The 27,649-nt window shown below is 51.2% G+C and overlaps 1 protein-coding gene across 15 annotated transcripts in view; it reads left to right on the top strand.

The window, feature by feature from the left end:
• Window positions 1-27,649, top strand: part of CCDC57 (coiled-coil domain containing 57) — a 114,637-nt gene that overhangs the window by 4,028 nt on the left and 82,960 nt on the right. For 12 of the 15 annotated variants that reach the window (XR_010153405.1, XR_010153406.1, XR_010153408.1 and 9 more), the window contains exons 2-10: window positions 1,010-1,198; window positions 2,574-2,763; window positions 7,091-7,505; window positions 10,629-10,737; window positions 13,888-13,989; window positions 15,114-15,271; window positions 15,423-15,497; window positions 20,735-20,935; window positions 25,221-25,379. Coding sequence is in view for 9 of the 15 variants with exons in the window: in XM_024350769.3 (XP_024206537.2) it covers window positions 2,712-2,763; window positions 7,091-7,505; window positions 10,629-10,737; window positions 13,888-13,989; window positions 15,114-15,271; window positions 15,423-15,497; window positions 20,735-20,935; window positions 25,221-25,379 (1,271 nt within the window). In the remaining 6 variants the exon portion in view is untranslated. Of the gene's footprint in view, window positions 1-1,009; window positions 1,212-2,573; window positions 2,764-7,090; window positions 7,506-10,628; window positions 10,738-13,887; window positions 13,990-15,113; window positions 15,272-15,422; window positions 15,498-20,734; window positions 20,936-25,220; window positions 25,380-27,649 lie in introns of all 15 variants that reach the window. The other 3 variants (XM_063800056.1, XM_063800055.1, XM_054670273.2) reach the window with 2 other exon arrangements.

The following is a 27,649-nucleotide window of genomic DNA, read 5'->3' as shown; positions in this document are numbered from 1 at the left end:
TCCCCTGGACCTATTTAAAGAGTAGATGAGAGGCTGGGTGCAGTGGTTCACACCTATAAGTACGTGGGAAGATCGCTTGAGCTGTAGCTTTTAGATGGGTATTCGAGGCTGCAGTGAGCTGTGATTGTGCCACTGCACTCCATCCTGGGTGACAGACTGAGACTCTGTTTCAAAACAAAAGAGTAGATTACTGAATTTGGCCTCCCAGAGGGCTGAGCAGCACTCTCTGGAATCCAAGAGGGGCCACAAGAGCTAAATTCAGTACATTTAAAGGTGAGAGGATCATTTGAGGCCAGGAGTTCAAGACCAGGCTGGACAATATAGTGGAACCCCATCTCTACAAGAAATTTTTAAAAAAAATTAACTGGGCATGGTGGTGCCTGCCTGTAGTCCCAGCTACTCAGGATGCTGAGATTGAGTCCTCTGTCCTGAGTACAAAGTGAATGAGCCACCCCAGACCTGCCTTCCAGTCCCAGGAAGTGTCTTATAAGTTAAGGGTATTAGGCCAGGCACGGTGGCTCACGCCTGTAATCCCAGCACTTCGGGAGGCCGAGGCGGGTGAATCACAAGGTCAGGAGTTCAAGACCAGCCTGGCCAAGATGGTGAAACCCCATCTCTACTAAAAGTACAAAAATTAGCCGGGCATGGTGGCGGGCGCCTGTAATCCCAGCTACTTGGGAGGCTGAGGCAGGAAAATAGCTTGAACCCAGGAGGTAGAGGTTGCAGTGAGCCAAGATCGCACCACTGCATTCCAGCCTGGGCAAGAAAACAAGACTGTCTAAAATAATAATAATAAGTTAAGGGTATTAAATATATTTACACATGGAGGTCATAAAAATATATATATTTGGGCCGGGCGCAGTGGCTCACACCTGCGCCCGGCCCTTTGGGAGGCCGAGGCAGGTGGATCACCTGAGTTTGGGAGTTCCAGACCAGCCTGACCAACATGGAGAAACCCCATCTCTGTGTATTTTTAGTAGATTTTATTTTATGTGTATTTTATTCACAGGTATTTCTGGAAAACTCAAACTGTTTTTCCTCTACTCTGATACCACAAGAATCATCAGCACAGAGGAAGACTTCTGTGATCAAATGTGGTGGGAGAGGGAGGTTTTCACCAGCACATGAGCAGTCAGTTCTGCCGCAGACTCGGCGGGTGTCCTTCGGTTCAGTTCCAACACCGCCTGTCTGGAGAGAGGTCAGACCACAGGGTGAGGGCTCAGTCCCCAAGACATAAACACCCAACAGGTCCACCCCGCCTGCTGCCCAGGCAGAGCCGATTCACCAAGACGGGAATTAGGATAGAGAAAGAGTGAGGCACACAGAGCCGGCTGTGCGGGAGAACGGAGTTTTATTATGACTCAAATCAGTCTCCCCAAGCATTCGGGGATCAGAGTTTTTAAGGATAACTTAGTGTGTAGGGGGCCAGTGAGTTGGAGATGAAAGCATAGGGAGTCGAAGGTGTCCTTTTGCGCCGAGTCAGTTCCTGGGTGGGGGCCACAAGATCGGATGAGCCAGTTTATCAATCCGGGGGTGCCAGCTGCTCCATGGAGTGCAGGGTCTGCAAAATATCTCAAGCACTGATTGATCTTAGGTTTTACAATAGTGATGTTACCCCAGGAACAATTTGGGGAAGGTCAGAATCTTGTAGCCTGTAGCTGCATGACTCCTAAACCATAATTTCTTTTTTTTTTTTTTAATTTTTATTTTTGAGACAGGGTCTCACTCTGTCACCTAGGCTGGAGTGCAGTGGTGCAATCACAGCTCACTGCAGCCTCAACCTCGTAAGCTCAAGCGATCCTCCCACCTCAGCCTGCCTGGTAGCTGAGACTACAAGCGACGCCCCAGTTAATTTTTGTATTTTTGATAGAGGCAGCGTTTTGCCGTGTGGCCCTGGCTGGTCTCGAACTCCTGGGCTCAAGTGATCCAGCCTCAGCCTCCCAAAGTGCTGGGACAACCGGGGCCAGTCACTGCACCTGGCCCTAAACCATAATTTCTAATCTTTTGGCTAATTTGTTAGTCCTACAAAGGCAGTCTAGTCCCCAGGCAAAAAGGGGGTTTGTTTCGGGAAAGGGCTGTTACTGTCTTTGTTTCAAACTATAAACTAAGTTCCTCCTAAACTTAGTTCGGCCTACACCCAGGAATGAACAAGGAGAGCTTGGAGGTTAGAAGCAAGATGGAATTGATTAGGTCAGATCTCTTTCACTGTCTGAGTTATAATTTTGCAATGGTGGTTCAAAGACTGCCCACTTCTGACACCAGTCGCGAGTCCTGGCCTCCGGAACTTCTGACTGACCACTGGCTTCAAGTTGGGGTTCCCACAGCCCCCTCTTTGGGTTCGATTGATTTGCTGGGGTGACTCACAGAACCCAGGGAAACACATACGTGTAGCAGTTTATTATAAAGGGTATTACAGAGGATACAGATGAGGAGATGCGTAAGGGGAGATATGGGGGAAGAGGCTTCCTGGAGGACCCCCCCACACCCCACCCACCACTCCCCAGGAACCTCTCCACACCCTGTCCTCTTGGGTTTTTAGGGAGGCTTCCTGAAGTCAGCATTCCTTCCCCCAGGGTAGAGGGTGGAAGCTCTGGGGAGGATCTTATGACCTACAATGGAAAGTCAGGTGAGAGTGGAGACCTGGAAGGATTCTGTTTCCTGAGGCCTGACACGCCCAACATTGCAACAAAAGACTGCGACGTGTGAGAGTTATGAGCCAGGAACTGTGCAAGAAAACCATGATGTGTCATTGTACCACAACAGGTAAACCTGCAACATCACCGTTAGCTCAGCTCAGTATTTTTAAAATGAGAAAATCAAAGTGATGGGATGCCCACCCATGCTGTTCCAGCTCCTGCTGGGAGCCGGCTGGTTCAGGGAGCCCCACTGGTTCTCCTGAAAGAGGGTGAACACACAGCGAGGCCTCCCCTCCCCGGCGGCTTCTCCTGCCGCTCCCCAGCCCGGAAGCTTCGTGTGGTCCTTCTTGAAACCAGGTGCTTGCTGGGGACGCCTGCTGGCCGACAGGCAGATTGCGTCCAGATGCTGAGTCCGTGCTTTTGAAAGCCAATTAATCTCAGCCTTGGGGCTTTGGGGATCATCCGGAGATGGGATTTGTACAGAAACAGAGCAGGCCGTTCTATGATGAGGTCAGAAGGAAAGGCGAGCCGAGCCCAGCTGACTTACAGGCCCTTGGTGTATGGGGCTTCTCATGGGTCCTGAGTGTGATGGATAAAGCGCTGGAGACGCTGGGCTCTCACCGGGTGCTGCACCGAGTCACTTGCTGTATGGATTTTTCAGGCTGCTCTTCTGTGCAGAGCACAGAGGCCTGGGAGCACCCATCTCACATAGAGGGGGTGGTACGTGCCATCTGCCTGTCCTGGCTGCCTGAAGCTTTTGAAAACAGGGTGACCCGCTGAGTCCTGAGACCTGGTGGGAAGGAACCTCACCCAGTGGGGAGATGGGGGCATGGGGGCCTGGAGTAGCACGTGCACAGGAACTGGCAGATAAAGGCTGCTCTGGGCCTGCAGGGAGCAGCTGGAGCCACGCAGGCAGGGCCGCGTCCTCGGTCTGTCTTCATACGCTGTGCCAAGGAGATCGGGCTTTATTTTGAAAATGGTCAGGAGTCGCGGGCACATTTGAGGCCAGATAAGATTGCTGATCAGATTCTCAGAACAGCAACCCCCATGGGTGGCTGCGACCGATGAGTTAAAGAGGCAAGCCCAGTGGCAGGGCAGCTGATACAGGACGGGGGCCACAGCAGTCCCTCAGAGAAGAGGCCCGTAGACCTCGCAGACCTCAGGCTCTGCAGAGAACCGTTGTCATGACTCACGGGCACTGTGTGAAGGGTTCTGAGTCATCAGAGATCACAGTGGTGTTCCATCATTTAATGTGTATTTGCTGATAGTCCAATTCTTTCCCTGTGTGTGCACAGGTGTGTGCACAGGTGTGTGCATGTCCTCTGTGTACAAAATGTTTCAGTCGCCAAGACTGTGCCAGACAGTGAGACTCACTACACCCGACACTGGGGTGATGGCGTTGTGCCAACGTGAGATGGAAGTTAGGAAAGCTTCCCTGCAGTGATGTTCAGGTTGAGGCCCCACTGGCAGGAGGAGCCTGCCCTGCGGTTAGGAGGAACCTTGCAGACAGAGGGGCACCTGCCACACATCCCAGGCTCTGAGGGCACGTGGCAGCGACAGGCAGGAGCCTGGGGTCCAGATGTCCTCAGTGGAATGGGAAGCCTGGTTAAGCCTTTTTTTTTTTTCTTGAGATGGAGTCTCTCTTTGTTGCCCAGGCTGGAGTGCAGTGGCGTGGTCTCGGCTCACTGCAAGCTCCGCCTCCCGGGTTCACGCCATTCTCCTGCCTCAGCCTCCTGAGTAGCTGGGACTACAGGCGCCCACCACCACGCCCAGCTAATTTTTTGTATGTTTAGTAGAGACGGGGTTTCACCGTGTTAGCCAGGATGGTCTCAATCTCCTGACCTTATGATCCGCCCGCCTCGGCCTCCCAAAGTCCTGGGATTACAGGCATGAGCCACCACGCCCGGCCCTGGTAAAGCATTTTTGAAAAGATTCCTTTGGCAGCCAAAAAAGTGGGAGTGCACAGCAGAGGCCAGTTGAGGTCTCTTGTGGTAAGACACTGTGGTGGCCGAGGTGTGGGCACAAGGTGGGAGACAGCAAGAGGTCAAGGATCATTACACGGGGTGGACGGTGGGGCCGCTATAGGAGCTGAGGGAGACGAGGAACAGGAGTGTGGGAGAGTGCTGAGATGGTCGGTAGGGACCCTGTTAGCTCTGGCAATGGGTGGGCACGCAGCAGCTTGGAGGAGCCAGGCTGAGGTGGTCCAGGTGGCGTGATGGTCCTAGGGTGCTGGGCGCGGGGGTTGCATCGCAGGAAGCATGTGGGATGGAGGAGACCGTCTTTGCTCCAGAGCCTCGTCAGAGAAGCGCCGTCTCAGGACCCCCAGGGAGCCCTCGTGCCCCCAGCGGGTGTGCCCTGCTGACCAGCCCTTTCTGGAGGGGCCCACGGGTCTTGCAGCCCCTTACCCACCTCCTCCTTGTGCTTCATCACAGCCGGTGCTCAGCCTGGCTGTGCCCTTGTACCTGCTCCCTCTGGGAGTTGGGACTTTGTACAACCATTGCTGTGCCCCGAGATGCAGAGGTGCCCGGAGATACAGAGGTACCCTAAGACAGGCTGGGGCTTTTTCCTGCTCTGGCAGCAGCACCCCGGCCATGTCCCACCAGGCCGGAAGTTTGTGCTTGTCCCCCACCTGGGTGTGGCCCTTTTAGGCCATGCAGTGCCCCTGTGTGGATACCAGAGAAGAGTTGTGGGGGATTTCTGTGTCCAGATCGAGCTCATACTTGGACCTCTGAAGGGTTGGGGGCAGCCAGGACCAGCCAGAAGAACCTTTATCTTTTACTAGACCACTCACTGCAGCCTGGAACTCCTGAGTTTGACCCACCCACCTCAGCCTCGGAAAATGTTGGGATCACAGGCGAGAGCTACTGTGCCCAGCTTGTTGGTTTTTGTGATTTTTGTTTTTAAATTTTATTTTTTGTAGCACTTTATTTTTATAGTTTTACCAAAATATCAGTCCATGATGAACAAATAAAAGAACAAAAGAATGTACTCTCGGATGGTATATTAGACCATTCTCACATTGCTAGAAAGAAATACCTGACGCTGGGTAATTTATAAAGAAAGATTAATTGGCTCACGGTTCTCCTGGCTGTACAGGAAGCACAGTGTTGGCACCCGCTTCTGGGGAGGCCTCAGGAAACTTTTACTCATGGCGGAAGGTGAAGGAGGAGCAGGCACGAAGCAAGAGGGGAGTGTGAGTGGCGGAGAGATGCCACGTCTCACTAGAACTCATTGTCACCACACACTTTGAAATGACCAAATCTCCCCAGAACTCACTGTCACGAAGACGGCACCAAGCCACGAGGGGTCCACCCACATGATCCAAACACCTGCCACCAGGCCCCAGCTCCCCCGTTGGGGATTACAATTCCACAAAGGTTTGGGCAGGGATAAATATCCAAACCATATCAGGTGGTGAATCTTCCAGGAGCAGGGCGTTGGGTGGGAAGGGGCACTGGTTCTGAGGGACTGACCTGCTGTCAGTCCTCACGTAGCCACTTAGCAGCCTTAGTTTTCTCAGCTGTGAAATGGACAGAGTGCTGCGTTGAAGCTATTTTATAGAACCTAGCTCTTATAGCTGGACAAACCATGTTTCCCATCTTCCCTTCCTCTACTTCCCCTGGATTTCTTTTTTTAAATTTCTTTTTTAAATTTTTTGGAGAAAAGAGTCTTAGTGTCGCCCAGGCTGGAGTGCAATGGTGCGATCTCTGCTCACTGCAACCTCCACTTCCTGGGTTCAAGTGATCCTCCTGCCTCAGCCTCCCGAGTAGCTGAGATCACAGGCATGCGCCACCATGCATGGCTAATTTTTATATTTTTAGTAGAGACGGGGTTTCACCATGTTGGCCAGGCTGGTCTCAAACTCCTGACCTCAGGTGACCCACCCACTTCGGCCTCCCAAAGGGCTGGGATTACAGGAGTGAGCCACCATGCCTGGCCTTTTTTGTTTGTTTATTTTGTTTTGAGAGAGAGTCTTGCTCTGTCACCCAGGCTGGTGTGCAACCTCTACCTCCTGGGTTCAAGCGATTCTCCTGCCTCAGCCTCCTGAGTAGCTGGGACTACAGGCACGTGCCACCACAGCAGGCTAATTTTTTGTATTTTTAGTAGAGACGGGGTTTCACCATGTTAGCCAGGCTGGTCTCGATCTCCTGACCTCAAGTGATCCATCCACCTGGGCCTCCCAAAGTGCTGGGATTACAGGCGTGAGCCACTGCACCCGGCCTAATTTTTGTATTTTTAGTAGAGACAGGTTTTTGCCATGTTGGCCAGGCTGGTCTTGAACTCCTGACCTCAGGTGATCCGCCTGCCTCGGCCTCCCAAAGGGCTGGGATTATAGGTGTGAGCCACCGTGCCCGGCCGTGGTAACTGTTGATAGGGAATGTGAGGTAGGTACTGTGGTAGGAAAATTAGGGCCCCTCACGGTGCACCCTGAACCTGATTTCTCTTTACTGCAGTGGCCACCATGCTGCCACTGGGCTCAGAGCCGGCCCTGAATGAGCTGCTGCTTCGCAAGGAGGAGGAGTGGAGGGCGCTGCAGGCACACCGCACCCAGCTGCAGGAGGCGGCTCTGCAGGACACACGGAGCCAGCTGGAGGAGGCGCAGGGGAAACTGCGGTGCCTGCAGGAGGACTTTGTCTACAACCTTCAGGTGCTGGAGGAGCGGGACCTCGAGCTGGAGCGCTATGATGCCACCTTCGCCCAGGCCAGGGAGTGGGAGGAGGCCAGGCGGGCAGAGGTGAGCGAGCTCAAGATAGAGGCGGCTAAGCTGAGGCAGGCGCTAGCCAGAGAGGCCAGGAAGGTGGAGGAGCTGCAGCAGCAGCAGCAGCTGGCATGCCAGGAGCATCGCCTGGAGCTGGAGCGCGTCCACAGGTGAGCCACCGACTGACGCACCCTCCTGTGCAGTGCCTGACAGAGACCCCCACATGCCTCCTGCTCCGCTGTGCTGCCCGAGCACTGCCCACTCTCACTGCCCCTCCTCCCGCTGCTGATTCCAGGCCACGGGAGCTGGTCTGTCTGAGTGGCCGAGTGCCTCGTGGCCTCTGAACATGTGTTTGTTGAGTTAATGTGGATGGATCCAGGAATGCCCTGACTGTCTTTTTCTGGGTTCTGATATAACTCTGAAATTAATGGAGATTGGTTTTAATATTTGGAATTTATTTCATTAATTATAAATCTATATTAATACATATTTGAATTTATAATGATTTTAATGGAAGTCTGTAGTAATTTCAAAACTAAATGAGCTGACTTAAGGCAAGTCGACATAAAAACCTAAAGCCTTTGTTGTGGGGCCTGTGGTGGGGCCCCTGGAACTCACCCACATGCCTGGTATCCCCTCAGCTCCACTCACCCAGCCATGCTGTGGAGAGTTTGAGGAGACAGGAAGGAAGGAAGGAGGACAGGCTTCTCTGACAAGCTCTTCCATCCCCCACTTCAGAAGTACCGCAGGTTCATCATAGCACATTAACAGAGGCCCTTCCTGTGTGATGCGTGTGTACAGACGTTAGGAGAGCCAGCTGCATGCTCTGTTTACACTTAACGGGATCCTGGGTACTTTTTTTATGTTGTATGTATTCTTCTAACATAAGCAGCATTTTTTTTCTTTTCTTTTTTTTTGAGACAGTTTCGCTGTGTTGTCCAGGCTGGATCGCAGTGGCGTGATCTCGGCTCGCTGCAACCTCCATCTCCCGGGTTCAAGTGATTCTCCTGCCTCAGCCTCCCACGTAGCTGGGACTATAGGTGCCCACCACCACGCCCGGCTAATTTTTTTTTCTTTTGTATTTTTAGTAGAGACGGGGTTTTGCCATGTTGCCCAGGCTGGTCTTGAACTCCTGACCTCAGGTGATCCACTGGCCTTGGCCTCCTGAAGTGCTGGGATTATAGACGTGAGCCACCGCGCCTGGCCATAAGCAGCTTTTTAAAGCACTTTTTAAAGCCGCAGGAGTAAACTATTCTTATCATAGAAAGTCATTTCTCAGAGAAGATACTGTGGTGGAATGGCGAAGTGAAAGCCGCCACGGGCAATCTGTTGTGTCATCTCCAGGCCCCAAATAGAGCCACCTGCGCACACTGCTCCGAAATGTGCGTCCAGCACTTCCTGATCCATTTGTGGTGTCTGTCCTTCGTGTCAGTGCGCTGGGTTCTGCCACGCCCTTTTAACTGACCAGCTACCCTCTGTTGTGTGTGTTGGGCCGGTTTGCTCAGAAGGGTCTCAGATGGGTGTGAACGGGCCAACAGGACCACACCAGGTCCTCCGGTCCAGCAGGGAGACCTTCTGCGGCAGGTCAGGTGCAAGGAGAGGAGACCCACATTGGTGGGTGTGGTGCCCCTCTGGCTCAGAAGCCCCAACCGGTATTGTGCAGCCAGTATCTCCTGTAACAGCCCGCAGGGATCGCGTCTGCAGTCCCTGCAGCAGATGTACCCTGAGCGCCACCGTCTTCTGGGAAGCCCACAGTGTTGATGGTCCCTCTCTCTATCGCATCTCGCGGCGTGGATAAAAAGTGCCAGTCAGCAGTCATTTGACCCATGCAGTGCTGCTTGCTAATGTGGTAGACACCCGTGTGCCACCTGCCCAGGGTCCAGGGAAAGAGAGAGTTGAGCTGGAGGTCAGCTTCTCCCTGAGTGGAGGGAGGGTGTCTGGAAGCTCCCGTCCCCAGCATGAAGGCTGGTGCTCAGCCTGCACCTCGTCTGGGTGCCGAGTCCGTGCAGATGCGTGCAGTGCTTGCACCGCTGAGGCCCACTTGCCCGCCATGCGGGTGCTGACTTTCTCATAGCCGCTTTCCAGAGTGTTTAGAGCATCCTTTTAAAAGTGCTTTACGTTATGTTGTGTGGTGTCTCTTCAAGTCTTTTGCTCATTCTTCTCTCCAAACCTGGGATGTTTTCAGCCATGTTCAGGTACTTTTTCAGTCTCACACTCTTTTTTTTTTTTTTTTTTTTTTGAGACAGAGTCTTGCTCTGTCGCCCAGGCTGGAGTGCAGTGGCGCGATCTCGGATCACTGCAACCTCTGCCTCCGGGGTTCAAGGGGTTCTCCTGCCTCAGCCTCCCGAGGAGCTGTCATTACAGGTGTGTGCCACCATGCCCGGCTAATTTTTGTATTTTTAGTGGAGATGGGGTTTCACCATGTTGGCCAGGCTGGTCTTGAACTCCTGACCCCAGGTGATCCACCTGCCCTGGCCTCCCAAAGCGCTGGAATTACAGGCGTGAGCCACCACACCCAGCCTGCTATAGCTTTTTCTTTGCTGAGATTTGTTTTTCCATTTGCTTTACTAGATTACTTGAAGCGCTTTTATAATGACTGCTGTAGCTTCCTTGTTGAAGAATTCCAGCATCTGTGTCATCTTGGTGTTGGCATCTACCTATTGTCTTTTCTCCTTCAAGCTCAGATCTTTCTTTTTTTTCCTTTTTCTTTTTTTTTTTTTTTGAGACGGAGTCTCGCTCTGTTGCCCAGGCTGGAGTGCAGTGGCGCCATCTCGGCTCACTGCAAGCTCTGCCTCCCGGGTTCACGCCATTCTCCTGCCTCAGCCTCCCGAGTAGCTGGGACTACAGGTGCCCGCCACCACGCCCGGCTAATTTTTTTTTGTATTTTTTTGTAGAGACGGGGTTTCACCGTGTTAGCCAGGATGCTCTCGATCTCCTGACCTTGTGATCCGCCCACCTCGGCCTCCCAAAGTGCTGGGTTTACAGGCGTGAGCCACTGGGCCTGGTCAGATCTTTCCGGTTTTTGGTTGTCAGATTTTTTTTTTTATTGTATCCTGGACATTTTGGGTTTCATGTTGTGAGACTCTGGGCCCTATTTAATTTCCTCTTTTATAGATGGGTGTAGCATGCTGGTCCAGGTGGGGCTGGAAGTTCTGCTACCCCGTGGGTCCTGCTGAAGCCACCCCTTCATAAAAGCAAAGCACCAACTTTCACATGTCAAGTGCACCTTGAAAATGTATTACCTTTGCTGAATATTTGGTATGGCTTTTCTTAATGCTGTTTTATTACCATAGTGACAAGAATGGTGAGATTGACCACCACCGGGAACAGTATGAAAATCTAAAATGGACACTGGAGAGAAAACTTGAGGAGCTCGACGGTGAGCTTGCTCTGCAGAGACAGGTAGAGCCTCTGGGTCAGCCCCTTCCTGGGTGCTTTCCCTGCCTGCCCACTGTGAAACTGAAATCATATAGGGCTGAGGAAAAGACAACCATTTGGTTCATTGCCTGCATTCTCCTTGGGAGTAAAATGGGGTCTTTGGGGCAGATGCCACTCTGGGATGGTCTGCAGGGAAACAGGATGGGATGTCTACATGCAGCCACCTCCACAGTGTTTCCTTGTTTCCTTTCCTCATGGATTAGTCAGGGTTCTCCAGGGAAACAGGCAATAGGAGACGTGTAGATATATAGGAAATAAATTGTAGGAATCCACTCGTGCAGTTACGGAGGCCATGAGGTCCCACAGTTTGTCATCTGCAAGCTGGAAAACCTGGGAAGCTGGTGGTGTAATTCAGCCCAGGGGCAAAGGCCTGAGCACCACGGAGCCACTGATGTGAGTCCTGGTCCAGCTCTGAAGGCCCAAGATGCAGGAGCCCAATGTCCAAGGGCAGGAGAAGGCGAGTGTCTCAGCTCAAGCAGAGAGAGCGAGTTCACCCTTCCTTGCATTTCGTTCTATTCAGGCCCTCAGTGGGTTGAATGACGCCCATCCACAGGAGGAGGGCTAGTCTCTTCTGGAAACACCCTTGCAGACACTCCCAGAAATAATTTTTTACCAGCTATCCGGGCAGCCCGTAGCCCAGTCATTTGACACATGGAATTAACCAGCACACCTCAGAAATGATGAAACTTTTAAATTTATTTTTAGACAGGTATAATTTTAAAAACATGAATTATTTACTATAGAAAAGAATTTGGAATTCAATTATGGTAAGTTTAAAAACAGATGCTTCAACTGAAAAGTGGCAGTCACCGAATTTCTCCTCAGTGTTCTGGAAACTCAGCCTACACCTCCAAGAGACTCAGCTGTGCTGGGGTTTTGTTGAAAGACATCCTATAGATTTATATCTAGAGACCACAGTCAGAGATGCTGCCACTGTGTGCATATGTGACAAGGGGCTGCATCTCTGCAGGTTTACGTGTGATGAGGGGCTGTGCCTGTGCAGGTGCAGGTGTCATGAGGGGCTGCGTCTCTGCAGGTGCAGGTGTCATGAGGGGCTGCGTCTCTGCAGGAGTCACAAGGGGCTGCGTCTCTGCAGGTGCAGGAGTCACGAGGGGCTGTGCCTGTGCAGGTGCAGGTATCATGAGGGGCTGCGTCTCTGCAGGTGCAGGAGTCACGAGGGGCTGCGTCTCTGCAGGTGCAGGAGTCATGAGGGACTGTGTCTCTGCAGGAGTCACGAAGGGCTGCGTCTCTGCAGGTGCAGGAGTCATGAGGGGCTGCGTCTCTGCAGGTGTCCTGAGGGGCTTCTTCTGTGAAGGTGCAGGTGTGATGAGGGGCTGCGTCTCTGCAGGTGCAGGTGTAATAAATGGCTCTGTCTATGCAGGTAGGTGTAAGTGTTACTAGAAGCTGTGTCTATGGGGGTGTCATAAGGGGCTGCGTCTCTGCAGGTTTACGTGTGATGAGGGGCTGTGCCTGTGCAGGTGCAGGTGTCATGAGGGGCTGCGTCTCTGCAGGTGCAGGTGTCACGAGGGGCTGCGTCTCTGCAGGAGTCATGAGGGGCTGCGTCTGCAGGAGTCACGAGGGGCTGCGTCTGCAGGAGTCACGAGGGGCTGCGTCTGCAGGAGTCACGAGGGGCTGCGTCTCTGCAGGTGCAGGAGTCATGAGGGGCTGCGTCTCTGCAGGTGTCCTGAGGGGCTTCTTCTGTGAAGGTGCAGGTGTGATGAGGGGCTGCGTCTCTGCAGGTGCAGGTGTAATAAATGGCTCTGTCTATGCAGGTAGGTGTAAGTGTTACTAGAAGCTGTGTCTATGGGGGTGTCATAAGGGGCTGCGTCTGTGCAGGTGCAGCAGTGATGAAGGGCTTTGTGCAGGTGTGACAGGGTCCCCTCTCTGGTCCTGTCGGATGTTGGGAGCTTGGTCATAGTAGGATAGGCCAGTGTGTCACTAATTTGCCACAGTCAGGTCAGCAGAGAAGGAGGCCACGCTCACGTCATGATGGGCCCTCGTGTGGACTGTCCAGTTGTCCCCGGAAGTGCTGAGCTCACTCCCGTTGTTCACAGGCCCCTGAGGCTGCTTCTGAAACAGCCTGCAGGGGACTTTCTCTTGGAATTCTCAGAGACCAAAGAGCTTTGTCAATTGTGGGTGAGTTTGAGAACAGCCGGAGTTCTTTAGGCTTGAAGCCAGCGTCTAAAATCCGTGGTCAGTAAGAGACCAGTGGTGACTTTTCTAAGTAGTGAGGCTTCCTCAGGTGGCTCCAAAGTCACTTCCAAAGAAGGAGTTTGAGGAGGATCCAGCTGTGGGTGGTCCTGCCCAGCAGGTGGGGGGCTCTTGGCAGCATTTGGGGACAGTGGCGATTTGAGGCTGGTTGTAGTTGGCAGGGCGCAGCCATGCTTGTCAGAGTTTCTGGCTGGGCCGTGACTATGGCTGACTTCCCAGGCTGTCCACGCCGAATTTCTCAGACTCAGCAGGGCTCGTTCAGGGAGAGCCATCTCAGACGTTGGGAACATGGATTTTTTATCATGTTCAGATAGTATCCTTGTCTCTGGAAAGAAGGAAACGTGACGTTTTAACGTGGCAGCTTTGGTTACTAGGGGAAATTTGGGCGGCACACATCCGGTGTGGTTCTGGGCAGTCCGATCCTGTGTGGGCTCTGGGATGCTGGCACTGGCTGTCGGGAAGCTCTGTTCTACTGCCGGCATCTCAGCCTTTTAGTTACTAAGCTAGGGTCTTACGTGCTTGTCAGTTTCATGGTTTCCTTTGCTCTGATTTCTTGTCTTGTTTTGGAAGATCTTGGTGTTTGTTATTGTCAGAGGTAGAATTGACTCAATGGAGATAAGGATTTTTCTTTTTCTTTTCTTTTTTTTTTTCTGTAGCGACTGGGCCTCACTGTGTTGCCCAGGCTGGTCTTGAATTCCTGGGCTCAAGCGATCCTCCCGCCTCGGCCTCCCAGAGTGCTGTTATCAGTGTCCCTGACCCCAGCTTCTCTCCTGGACAGTGTGTGTGGTCCTTCTCTGTTAAACACTGTGTCCTGCTCACCTCTGGATCCCACCTCCCAGGACGTGGGTGGGGGTCTTTGCTGGGTTCCCACTGTTCTTTCATCATGAAACCTGTTTGTTCCAGGAACTGCTGCTGGAGTTTGAATCGAAAATGCGGAAGAGGGAGCACGAATTCCGTCTGCAGGCTGACAACATGAGCAGCACAGCCTTGTCCCGGGAGCTTAAGGTAACTGGGGGCACCCTTGGGTCGTGAAGGTTTTTTGGTTTTTCCTTGGTCAGGTGTGGTGGCTCACACCTGTCATCTCAGCACTTTGGGAGGCCAAGGCAAGAGGATCCCTTGGGCCCAGGAGTTCAAGCCCAGCGAGCAGGTGGGCCATGTGGATGCCCTGTGCCCCATGGCAGGGTGGGCACTCCCATCAAAGGTGGGCACCGGGTGCCAGTTCACCTCCGCCTGCATCTGCTGTGTGATTTGGTCACAGCCCTGGACACCTGCCCGTGGTGGGCATCACGGTGCACAGATCAGTAGGAAAAGCAAGAGCTGAGTCTCGACGCCTGCCCATGCCGGGCGCAGCCCAGTCCTCATGTCAGCAGGCTTGGGTGCAGCAGCCATCGTCACCACCTGTGGCTTACAGGCTGGGAAACAGGCCCAGGAAGGTACCGAAGAGCTCAGTGTGCAGCTGAGACGCGAGTGGCTTGCTCAGCACTGAGCCCCTTCGTAGACCCCTGGCTTTGTGTTTAATTTCCTTATTTAAATAACTTTCAAATTATGTGCTAAGAAATGAAGTGCAGTTAAATTGGTCTGTTGGGCTTGGACATGTATGGGGCACCCTAATAGACTGATTTTGGTGGGGTACTGAGTGCTGCCAGGGGGTCAAGGAAGGCCGGGCACGGTGGCTCACACCTGTAATCCCAGCACATTGGGAGGCTGAGGCGGGTGGATCACCTGAGGTCAGGAGTTTGAGACCAGCCTGGCCAACATGGGGAACCCTGTCTCTACTAAAAATACAAAAATTAGCTGGGTGTGGTGGTGGGTGCCTGTAATCCCAGCTACTCGTGAGGCTAAGGCAGGAGAATTGCTTGAACCCAGGAGGGGGAGGTTGCAGTGAGCCGAGATCACGCCATTGCACTCCAGCCTGGGCAACAGAGCAAGACTCTGTCTCCAAAAAGAAAAAAAAAAAAAGTCATTGAGTCTCGTTTGAGTTGTGTTAGGACATTCTCACTGTTTTACTGCTTCTTGAATTTTCATTTTTCTTCTCCCTCCCAATCCTGATAAAACAGCAGTATGTACCCCTAATGCCTCAGTGTCTTCTAATTATCACCTCATTTTGAACTCATTTTTATCATTCAAAGGTTAAACTACTGCACAAAGAGCTGGAGGCTCTGAAGGAAGCCGGGGCAAAGGCTGCAGAGAGCCTGCAGAGGGCAGAGGCCACCAACGCCGAGCTGGAGAGGAAGCTCCAGAGCCGAGCCGGGGAGCTCCAGGACCTGGAGGCCATGAGCCGCGCCCGGTGCGCGAGTCCTTCATCTCCCGAGGCGTGCTCTGTGGCAGCCTCGCAGGCCGGGACTGGAGTCTGGGGGATTCTACCTTTTCTGCTCATTCCAGGCTGGTCTTTGCTTTCATCTCACTTGCTCCTTCCATGAATATTTGTTTCTTTTCAGGGTAAAGGATTTAGAGGATAAACTTCACTCTGTGCAGCTAACCAGGAAGAAGGAAGAGGAAACATTTAAGAGGAAGTGAGTGTTTCGGCTCCCAACATCATGCAGCATGTCAGTGGCCCCAGGAGAGGAGGGAAGTGGAACCATTGTGCTGATGGCCCAGGGAGCAGAGGGTCCCACTCCGGGGATCGGACCTGGGAGCCCGCTGCTTTGGATTTCTTTCTCTTTCTTTTTCTTCCTTTCTTTCTTTCTTGCTTGCTTGCTTGCTTGCTTGCTTTTTTTTTTTTTTTTTTGACAGGGTCTTGCTCTGTGCCCAGGCTGGATTGCCGTGGTGTGATCTTGGCTCACTGCATCCTCCCCTCCCGGGTTCAAACAATTCTCGTGTCTCAGCCTCCCAAATAGCTGGTACTATAGGCGTGCACAACCATGCCTGGCTAATTTTTGTATTTTTAGTAGAGACAGGGTCTCACCATGTTGGCCAGGCTGGTCTTGAACTCTTAGCCTCAAATGACCCGCCCACCTCCTTGGCCTCCCAAAGTGCTGCGATTATAGGCATGAGCCGCCACACCCAGCCTTGCTTTGGATTTCTGTTTATGCTCTGGGCTTTCTCAGTGATGTTTAGATTTCTTAGTGCTGTAAAACGTAGAACTTGGACTAGGTGCAGTAGGAAGATCATGTGAGCCTGGGAGATTGAGGCTGCAGTGAGCCATGATTGTGCCACTGTACTCCAGCCTGGGCCATAGAATGAGACCCTGTCTCAAAAACAAAACAAAACAAAACACAAAATTTTTAACACCTGGCTGGGCGTGGTGGCTCAGGCCTGTAATCCCAGAATGTTGGGAGGCCGAGGTGGGTGGATCACTTGAGGTCAGGAATTCGAGACCACCCTGACCAACAGTGAAACCCCATCTCTACTAAAAATACAAAAAGACACTGTGTAATACAACGGCGATGGACAGTGACTCAGGCGATTTTTCTTGCATTTTTTATTGACATGATATTTGTGCAGTTGTATAAATCCAGAAGAACTTCAAGGACACTGTCTGTGCTGTTTCTAATCAGATCTGCAGTGGGAAGCTGCTTTCCAGCCTGCTGTGCAGACCCTACTGGTGGCAGTGAGAGAGGGTTGTGCCCTCAGCTGGCTCGCATTGTGAGGGCACCCATCAGGGTTCGCTACCTAGATGAGGAAACCGAGGCAGAGTCGAGCCCAAACCGACACAGTGCAGATGGCAGTGGTGCAGGACTGCTTGCTTAGCTGCACCGTGTGGCCATGATGAAGCTGGACAAACACTGTTTCTCTTCGTGTGTTTTTAAGTCTACACCTGGCATTTTTCAAAATCATAAACTGAAATACAGTTGATGCTTAAACAGTGAGGGGGTTAGGGGCATCTAGCCCCATGAGGTCAAAAATTCACATATAACTTTTCACTCCCCAAAAACTTAACTACTAAGAACCTACTGTTGACCAGAAGCCTTACTGATAACACAGTTCATTAACACACGTTGGGCATGTTGTGTGTATCCTATGCTGATTCTTAAAGTGATGCTAGCTAGAGGAAAGAAAATGTCATTAAGATAATCACACAGCACTTTGGGAGGCTGAGTCAGGGGGATCACTTGAGGTCAGGAGTTTGAGACCAGCCTGACCAACATGGTGAAACCCCGTCTCTACGAAAAATACAAAATTAGCCGGGCGTGGTGGTGCACGCCTGTAATCCCAGCTACTTGGCAGGCTGAGGCAGGGGAATCACTTGAACTTGGGAGGTGGATGTTTCACTGAGCCGAGACCGCGCCACTGCACTCCAGCCTGGGCGACAGAGTGAGACTCTGTTTCAAAAAAAAAAAAAAGTCATAAAAAAGTAGAATTAGGTTGGGCATGGTGGCCTACACCTATAATCCTAGTACTTTGGGAGGCCGAGGCAGGTGGATTGCTTCAGCTCTGGAGTTCAAGACCAGCCTAGGCAACATAGCAAAACCCCTTCTCTACAAAAAATACAAAAAATTAGCCAGGTGTGACAGCTCACGCCTGTAGTCCCAGCTACTTGGAGTGTTGAGGCAGGAGGATCACTTGAATCTGGGATGTGGAGCCTGTAGTGAGCCGAGGTGGTGCCACAGCACTCTACCCTGGGTGACAAAGTGAGACCCTATCTTAAAAAAAAAATCTTAGAAAATATGTTTACTGTTTGTTAAGTGGAAGCAGATCATCTTATAGCTCTTCATCCTCATCATCTTCACATTGAGGAGGTTGAGGAGGAGGCAGAGGATGGGCTGTCTCTGGAGTGGCAGAGGTGGAGGAGGTGGAAGGGAGGGCAGGAGAGGCAGGTACCCTTGGTGTAACTTGACAGAAACACATTGTAATTCCATTTGACTTTTTTACTTTTTCCTTCCTCTAAAAATGTTTCTATACGGTGCCAATCCCGCTTTAACACTTGAGTCTCAGTGCCCACGTCATAGGCAGTTCCACGTGGTAAAAAGTCAAGGCAGGCGTGAGTGATGGGAGCCCTTCTGCAGGAGTGTCTGTCTGATGCCAGTTTCTTTTCTGGCACTGCTTCTTCTACATCTGTTTCCTCATCATCTGGCGCCGGTTCGGAAGCACTCATCCCCATTGAGTTGTCTCCCGTTCATTCCTCTGCTGTGGGGTCAGCTCTGGGGTTTCTCCAAGATCCATGCTGTGAAATCCTTCACCCCGCACCCTGACCTTTTTTTTTTATTTTTTATTTTTTATTTTTATTTTTTGCCGTATTACAACTCATGATTTACTTGATTGGCACCATTGGACATCCTGTGAAGTCAGGCATGACATCTAGACACAGCTTTCTTCATCAGGAATTTATTATTTGGGCTGGATGGCTTCCGTGGCTTTTTCTATAGCAACAATGGCTTCAGTGGTGGAAGCCTGCCAGGCTTTCAGGATGTTCTTCTTTCTGGGGGGTTTTCGGCCACAGCATTGACATCCTTTCCAAAGAGCGCCATGTGTAGTGAGCCTTAAGGTCCATATGGCCTCTCATAAAGGTTGAATTAGAGGCATTATGTCTGGGAGCAAGCAGACAACGTCAACACCTTGCTGTTGAACTCATGGGTTCTGGGTGGCAAGAGGCATTGTCCATTATCAAAAGAACTTTTTTTTTTTTTTTTTTTTTTGAGACAGAGTCTCGCTCTGTTGCCCAGGCAGATGGTGCAGTGGTGCAATCTCAGCTCGCTGCAACCTCTGCCTCTTGAGTTCAAGTGATTCTCATGCCTCAGCCTCCCAAGTAGCTGGGAGTACAGGCATGCACCACTACACCTGGCTAATTTTTGTATTTTTAGCAGAGATGGAGTTCGCCATGCTGGCCAGGCTGGTCTCAAACTCTTGTCCTCAAGTGGTCCACGCACCTCGGCCTCCCAAAGTGCTGCGATTACAGGGGTGAGCCACCACACCCAGACTGGATTAATGTGTTTTAGAATGGCCAGCAGCTGCAGACCTGTCTTGCAAATGCATGACTTTCCTCTGCTCACTTCCAGCATCACTGGTGGACCTTTGCATAGGTCCCATGGTGTTATTGAAGGTTTACAGTATTACACTAAACACAATGAGAAATAGGTAAGAACCTTGAGAAGTCACTCTATGCTGGGATATGAAGAACCTTGAGAAGTCACTCTATACTGCGATATGCAATTTACTGGAGAGACAAACTGCTCACACGGAGATGACTAGTGTCTCATCATTTTTTTTTTTTAAATTTGAGACAGAGTTTCACTCTTATCACCCAGGCTGGAGTGCAGTGGCGCAATCTCGGCTCACTGCAACCTCCGCCTCCTGGGTTCAAGTGATTCTCCTGCCTCGGCCTCCCCAGTAGCTGGGATTACAGGCGCATGCCACCACGCCCGGCTAATTTTTGTATTTTTAGTAGAGACAGTTTCTCCATGTTGGTCAGGCTGGTGGTGCGATCTCGGGTCACTGCAACCTCTGCCTCCCGGGTTCGAGCGATTCTCCTGCCTCAGCCTCCCGAGTAGCTGGGATCACAGGGATGCGCCACCACGCCCGGCTAATTTTTGTATTTTTTTTAGTGGAGACTGAGTTTCACCATGTTGGCCAGGCTGGTCTCGAACTCCTGACCTCAAGCGATCCACCCTCCTTGGCCTCCTAAAGTGCTGGGATTACAGGGATGAGCCACTGCGCCCAGCCAGGAATAATTTTAAATCATCCATCAGCTCATAATTGAATGAGCTTCTCCAACTTGGTGGAAGCAGAGAGCTGGGGTTGGCCTTGCCAAGGGGTCTGAAACCCAGTCAGCAGAGCTGTTCACTCTCTCAGTCCCAGTAGGGTTAGATCAAAGACTTCACCGAGATGGCTTACATAACATTACATATACCTGATAGCACTCTACTTAGTAGAACCTAATATGCTCAGAGGGTAGGAAATCAACACGTAAATCTTCTTTTTAAAATTTTTATTTATTTAATACTGTTGCTAATGTGGTTTGTTTTTGAGACAGGGTCTCACTGTGTCACTCAGGCTGGAGTGCAGTGGCACCATCACGGCTCACTGCAGCCTCGACCTCCCACGCTCCAGTGGTCCTCCCACCTCAGCCTCCCGAGTAAATGGGACTATGGGCACCCGCCACCGTAAAGGCTAATTTTTGTATTTTTTTGTAGAGGGTGTTTTGCCATATTGCCCAGGCTGGTGGTCTTCAACTCCTGGGCTCAAGCTATCCACCTGCCTTGGCCTCCTAAAGTGCTTCGGTTACAGGCATGATCCACTGTGCCTGGCTGCTAACATAATATTTTTAAAGTAAAATCTTTTTGCCAGGCAAAGTGGTGTGGCCTATAAGCCCAATTACTTGGGAAGCTGAGGTGAGAGGATTGCTTGAGTTCAAGGCCAGGCTGGGCAACACAGCAAGACTTTGCCTCTAATTGGAAAATCAATAGGTGGGGTGCGGTGTGGCTCCGTAGACCTGGCTGGCTGCCAGGATACAAGGCAGTGTGCATCTACCTTTTTTTGCTTTCGCAGGTTGATCGGATCAAACCGTGCTCTATGCACCTCCTTTCGCAGGTTGATCAGATCAAACTGTGCTCTATGCACCTCCTTTTGGTGTCCTTCTCCAGGGGGCTGTGGGCTCTGGAGGGCAGGCCAGGGGCTGGCATCGAAAAGTGGCTTGGTCCATGTTCACCTGCGAGGAATGAGGAACAGGTGGCCAGGTGGCTGCTGCGAAGCCTTGAGGCAGACATACAGCAGCACCTGTGCACGAGACAGGGCAATGAACGCCTCCAAAGAGGATCTGGGGCCTGGGTGTTGGGGGCTGGGTGAGCGCCATGGGACACTCACTGTGTTTCAGGCATGAGGAGCTCGACCGTCTGGCCAGGGAGAAGGATGCGGTGCTGGTGGCGGTGAAGGGAGCCCACGTGGAGCAGCTGCAGGAGCTGCAGACCAGGGTTCTGGAGCTGCAGGCCCACTGCGAGACCCTCGAGGCGCAGCTCCGCAGGGCAGAGTGGAGACAGGCTGACACCGCCAAGGAGAAGGACGCTGCCATTGACCAGTGAGTGTGTGCTTGGCTCCACCCAGAGGGTGAGGGCAGGGACGGCCGTGGCTGTGCTGACCTGGGCCCACTGGTGCCAGACCACAGGAAAGGGGGCCAGGCAGCAGACGGAGTGGCTTCTGTAGCTCTCAGTCACTTTTCTTAACCACTCTTTTTTTTTTTTGCCTTTTCTTTATTTTTGAAATTGTGTAGTTTCTATGTGTGTGTGCATTCATCTATTTATAGTAAGATATGCGTAACATAAAATTAGCCATTTTAGCCATTTCTTAGTGTACAGATCAGTGGCAGTGGCATTAGGCACATTCACGTTGTTGTAAAACCATCACCACTGTCATCTCCAGAACTTTCCATCTTCCCATTACACACCAACGCCTCCCCCACCCCCGCCAGCTCCCCAGCCAACCCCTGCCAGCTCCCCCCAGCCCCGCCAACTCCCTGCCCCACTCCTGCCAGCTCCCCCCGCAACCCCCGCCAGCTCCCCCCACGCCGAGCCCCGCCGGCTCCCCCCGACCCCCGCCAGCACCCCCCGCAACCCCTGCCAGCTTCCCCCACGCCGAGCCCTGCCAGTGACCCCCGACCCCTGTCAGCACTCCCGACCCCCGCCAGCTCCCCACCGAGCCCCACCAGTGCCCCCCGACCCCCGCCAGTGCCCCCCCCGACCCCTGCCAGCTCCCCCCGAGCCCCACCAGCCCCGGCCACCTCCATTCTACTTGCTGATTCTATGGATGTGACTGGGCTGGGGACCTCCTGTAAGTTGGAATCATGCAGTATTTGTCCATTTGGGACTCGCTTATTTCACTTGGCATAATGTCCTCAAAGTTTGTCCACATTTTAACATGTGTCAGAATTTTTTCCTTTTCTCTGAATTTTTAAATTGTGGTAAAATACACATAACATAAAATTTACTATTGTAACCATTTTCCTCCTTTATTTCTTCTTTTTCTTTTCTTTCATCTTGACTTTTTTTTTTTTTTTTTTGAGATGGAGTCTGGCTCTGTTACCGAGGCTGGAGTGCAGTGGTGCAATCTTGGCTCACCGCAACCTCCACTTCCCGGGTTCAAGCGATTCTCCTGCCTCAGCCTCCCAAGTAGCTGGCATTATGGGCATATACCACTATGCCCGGCTAATTTTTTGTATTTTAGTAGAGACGGGGTTTCACCACATTGGCCAAGATGGTCTCCATCTCCTGACTTTGTGATCCCCCTGCCTCGGCCTCCCAAAGTGCTGGGATTACAGGTGTGAGCCACTGCCCCCGGCCTCTTTTTCTTTTTTTGAGACAGGGTCTTACTCTGTTGTCTAGGCTGGAGTGCAGTGGTGCGATCACGGCTTGCTGTAGCCTTGACCTCATGGGCTCAAGTGATCCTCCCGCCTCAGCCTCCGCAGTAGCTGGAACCACAGGTGTGCACCACCATGCTCAGCTAATTTTTGTATTTTTTGTAGAAACGAGGTTTCTCCATGTTGCCTAAACTGGTTTCCAACTCCTGGACCCAAGTGATCCTCCCACACTGACCTCCCAAAGTGCTGGGATTATAGGCATGAGCCACCACCGATAGAGAATTCTCTGACAAATTGTATTTCTGTTTAAGGGGGAAATGGCTCTTAGAACTACACAGTACCAGGAAGTTAAGGGCTTATTCAGGATAGTTTCTCTAGATTCAGCATGCTGTTTTGTTGTTTGATCAGTCAGATTCAAGCAGAGTGGTTGAAGACGCCATGCATGGGAGGCACCTAAAGCCTCTGCGGTCGGTGTGCGGGGCGACCTCTGCGGTCGGTGTGCGGGGCGACCTCTGTGGTCGGTATACGGGGTGAGAGGGGCCGCAGGTGCTTCCATTTTCCATGTAGTGCGGCCGAGGTGACTGGGCCTCACCAGTCCTGTGCGCCTAACCTTGGCCCCCCGTTGCAGTCTTAAGCTAAATGTTGTTCTTGAATGTCTTTTCGTTTTCTGTCTGTAAATACTCTTTGCTCATTGAGAATTATTACTACACATATGCAGTATTATTTTGGCAGTAAGAAACAGACTTCTACATTCTAAAGCTTGTATCTTTCCTCTTTTACTTCTGGGGAGTTCAGCTATCATTCGGATCCCATGATCCCAAGTATGAGCTGGCATTAAATGATGACCTCGGCTAGGCACAGTGGCTCACACCTCTAATCCCAGCACTTTGGGAGGCTGAGGCAGGAGGATCACTTGAGCCTGGGCAACGAAACAAGACCCTATGTCTACCCAAAGAAAAGTTAGACAGGTACGGTGGCACTCACCTATAGTCCTAGCTACTCAGGAGGCAGAGCAAGACTCTGTCTCTAAAAAAATAATTTTTTAATTAAAAAAATAGAAATAAGTGACAGCGGTATTTATTTCAGTTCCTTTTTTTCTTTCTTAAAATGAAGTAGAGATGGGGTCTCCCCATGTTGCCCAGGATGGTCTCAAACTCCTGGACTTAAGTGATCCTCCCATCTCAGCCTCCCAAAGTGCTGGGATTATAGGCATGAGCCACCGTGCCTGGCCAGCTTTGTAGTTCTTAATAGGTTTTTCAGCAGTTTTGTGCTGGTTTGGAGTTTGGAACTACAGAGAAAACCTGTAGGATTAACAGGAAAGCATTTTTTTCTTCCTTTTTTTTTTTTTGTGACAAGGTCTCACTCTGTCACCCAGGCTGGAGTGCAGTGGCATGATCTCGGTTCACCGCAGCCTACACCTCCTGGGCTCAGGTGATCCACCCCCCTCAGCCTCCCAGGTAGCTGGGACTACAAGTGCGTGCCACAACACCCGGCTAATTTTTGTATTTTGAGTAGAGACAGGGTTTAGTCATGTTGCCCAGGCTGGTTTCGAGCTCTGGGACCTCAAGCAGTCTGCCTGCCTCGGCCTCCCAAAGTGCTGGCATTACAGGCATGAGCCACCATGCCCAGCCTTCTTTTTTATTTTAACCATCCCATTACGCAGAAGAAAGAGAAGACTGGAGAGCAGCAGTGCGATCATGGCTCACTGGAGCCTCGACCTCCTGGGCTCAGGTGATCCTCCCACCTTGGCTTCTCACAAAAAGCGTTTACGCTCTTGTGGTGAGCAGTGCACTCCCACCCGTGGCCGTGGTGTCCTCTGTCCCTGCAGTGAGGGCTCAGCAGCCGTGCCCATTGATCTACACCTGAGACTGTGCATCAGGGGAGACTGTCCAGGAGGCCCCAGGCAGAGTCACATCACCATCCTGATGCTGGGAGTGGGGCCGGCCCTCATAATTAGATGGCTCATGCTCCAGGGATAAAGCTGCTTCCCAGAGCACAGAGGCCGTGGGTGAGTCTGTTTCTTCAGTACCCACGCAAAGCGTGGAAGGAGTCCAAACACACATTCTGTGTCAGCCCACATTGCCAGAGATGGCTGGAAACGTTGATGCCTTTGATGGTGTCTCTTTTCAGCTGTCCTAAAATATGTGTCCAAAACTGTTGGCAGGGTGGCTTGTTTTCCATTCTATATAATACCAGGCTTGAGTGCACCACTCATGCTAGGTTTAACCCCTCGTGACAAGGGGTGGCCTCTGTGGGGGCAGCCAGCTCACCCTCTGCTTCTCACTGTCAGTTGGAAGTTCATCAGCACAGGAGCATCTGAAGGTCTGTCGTGTGTGATGCTACAGTTGCTCTTGTGGGCCGTCTTCCCATCTCTTAGGGAAACAGGGCTACGCCCATGCAAGTGGGCAGGTATCATCTTGCCTAGGTTAGTACTGTGGCTACCTGAGTTAACAGCTCTAGATATTGTCCCGAACATTTTCTTGGAAATTTATTCAATTTTGGGTAATTCTCCCAGAGGCGTCCTGCTATTAAGGTTATTTAGTGGGTTCTGTAGAACCTTATTTTACCATGCAACTTGAAAATGCGCTGAATGTCTCTGCACGTGGGGTGCTGTGCTAGGCATGGCGAGGACATGAGGGTGACTTGGTCAGAGGTGTTGCTACCTCATGACTGTGGCCTCTGTGGGCATGGGAGGCATGTCATGCCTCACCTTCCGCCCACCAAGAACCTGGCACATGGCCTGGTGTGCTGCAGGAGCTTAGCTGGAATCTGGGTTGGTGGGATGCATGCATGCATGGAGGTAGTTGGGTGGACGGATGCTTAATTCTTCCTGTGCAGAACCATCTTCATCATCTAGGCCAGGAAGTTTCAGCTCGAGAGCTGTGTGTGTGTGTGTGTGTGTGTGTGCGCGCGCGCGCGCGTGTGCGTGTGTATTTGCTGGGGGGTGCTGTGTAAGAGACAACTTTAGTGAGTGAGAACCACATCTACATAGTTTCCCTTCTATGTTTAGACTTCGTGAAGATGCATCAACTGTAAAATCTGCCTGGGATGCTCAAATTGCTCAACTATCTAAGGAGATGGTCTCCAGAGACCTTCAGATTCAGACTCTGCAGGAAGAAGAGGTGAAGCTCAAGGCACAGGTGGCCCGATCCCAGCAGGATATTGAAAGGTAACTGTCCCCAGGCAGATGTTTCCATTGAGGGTCTCCTATGGGCAGATGCTGTTGTAGGTACTAAGGATTCAAAACTGAACAGATCGAGTCCCTGGCCTCACATTTTCTTGGGGGAGAAAGACAGTGAACAAGACAGACAGAATGTCTGGCCACGCAGGGGTGGTGTGGGAAGACATGCAGAAGGGGCCGCCTGCTGGAGGGAGCATGGCCAGAGGATGGTGTTTCTCAGTCTGTAATAAGAGCCATAAAGGTGCTCCTGCTTGATCCTGCACTAAGAATCTCCTCTTGCCAAGCGTGGTGGCTCACACCTATAATCCCAGCACTTAGGGAGGCAGAAGCAGGACGATTGCTGGAACCCAGGAGTTGGAGACCAGCCTGGTTAACATAGTGAGACCCCATCTCTGCAAAAAGGAAAACAAAAACAAAGAATCTCCTCGTCTGTCTTGTCTGATTGTTCATGTCCTCATGTGTTTCTTATCCGTTGGGGTGAACACTTCCTTGAACAAAGATAGCATTCTATTTCCCATACACATTCAAGTCAACTTTATTACAGAATACATATGCTAAACTCATCCATTTTAACTCTACACTTGATGAATTTTGATGAATGTGTATGCTGTATGATATCATTTGGCTCTATGTCCCCCCCCAAATCTAATCTCAAATTGTAATCCCCATGTGTCAAGGGAGGACCCTGATGGGAGGTGATTGGCTCATGGGGGCGGTTTCCCCGATGCTGTGCTTATGATAGTGAGTGAGTTCTGATGGTTTAAAAGTGTTTGGTGGTCCGGGTGTGATGGCTCACACCTGTCATCCCAGCACTTTGGGAGGCCAAGGCTGGCAGATCACTTGAGGTCAGGAGTTCGAGACCAGCCTGGCCAACATGGTAAAACCCCGTCTCTACTAAAAATACAAAAATTAGCCGGGCATGGTGGCTCACGCCTGTAGTCCCAGATACTCCAGAGGCTGAGGTGGGAGAATCACTTGAACCCAGGAGGCGGAGGTTGTGGTGAGCCCAGATCGTGCCACTGCATTCCAGCCTGGGCAGCAGAGTGAGATTCTGTCTCAAAAAAATGAATAAACAAATAAAAAATAAAATATAAATAAATGTTTGGTGGGTCAGGCGCGGTGGCTCACATCTATAATCCCAGCACTTTGGGAGGCCAAGGCTGGCAGATCACCTGAGGTCAGGAGTTTGAGACCAGCCTGGACAACATGGTAAAACCCCATCTCTACTAAAAATACAAAAATTATCCCGGTGTGGTGTCACACACCTGTAATCCCAGCTACTCGGGGGGCTGAGGCAGGAGAATCACTTGAACCCAGGAGGCGGAGGCTGCAGTGAGCCGAGATGGTGCTACTGCACTTCAGCCTGGGCAACAGAGCGAGACTGGGTCTCAAAAAAAAAAAAAAAAGGAAAAGTACCAATGCTGAAAGAAACATGTTGTAATAACGTTCTTAGCTCTTCCCTCCAGCATTCTTTTTTTGTTGTTGTTAAATACTTCCATTGACTGAAATAAAACATCATGTATCTTCAAGAAAGCACACTTAGATTTACCTATTACTTGTGTATGTAGAAAACCCTCATAATATGAACTAACGCAATAGAAAAAAAACATGCTGTGATAACGTTCTCAACTTTTTTTCTTTTTTTTTTTGAGATGGAGTCTCACTCTGTCACCCAGGCTGGAGTGCAGTGGCGCAATCTCAGCTCACTACAACCTCCACCTCCTGGGTACAAGCAGTTCTCCTGTGTCAGCCTCTAGAGTAGCTGGGATTACAGGCATGCGCCACCACGCCCAGCTAATTTTTGTATTTTTAGTAGAGACAGGGTTTCACCATGATGGCCAGGCTGGTCTTGAACTCCTGACTTCAGGTGATCCACCTGCCTTGGCCTCCCAAAGTGCTGGGATGACAGGCGTGAGCCACCCCGCCTGGCTTATGTTCTCAACTCTTGATTCCAATGTTCCTTCTTCGTTAAACTCTTCCATTCACTGAAAGAAAACAGCACATATTACAATATTTAGACTTTTTTATACATTTAATTTCTCTCCTCATTATGTGCACGGTTGCCTTTAAATCTCTGAACTTATTTGTAATAGCTGCTTAAATGTATTTATCTGCTAATTCCATCATATCTTTATTTCTGAGTCTGTTTCTATGGGCTGATTTTTCTACTGGAGAGAGCTACATTTTTTTCTACTTCCTTGCCCATCTGGTAAGTTTTCACTGGATGTCAGACATGGTGAATATGATGTTGGCGAGCG

The sequence above is a fragment of the Pan troglodytes genome, chromosome 19 (genome assembly GCF_028858775.2).
Source record: "Pan troglodytes isolate AG18354 chromosome 19, NHGRI_mPanTro3-v2.0_pri, whole genome shotgun sequence".
NCBI classification, from domain to species: Eukaryota; Metazoa; Chordata; class Mammalia; order Primates; family Hominidae; genus Pan; species Pan troglodytes.
Note: the sequence above shows the minus strand (reverse complement) of the source record. Positions and strands in the feature narration are given on the sequence as shown.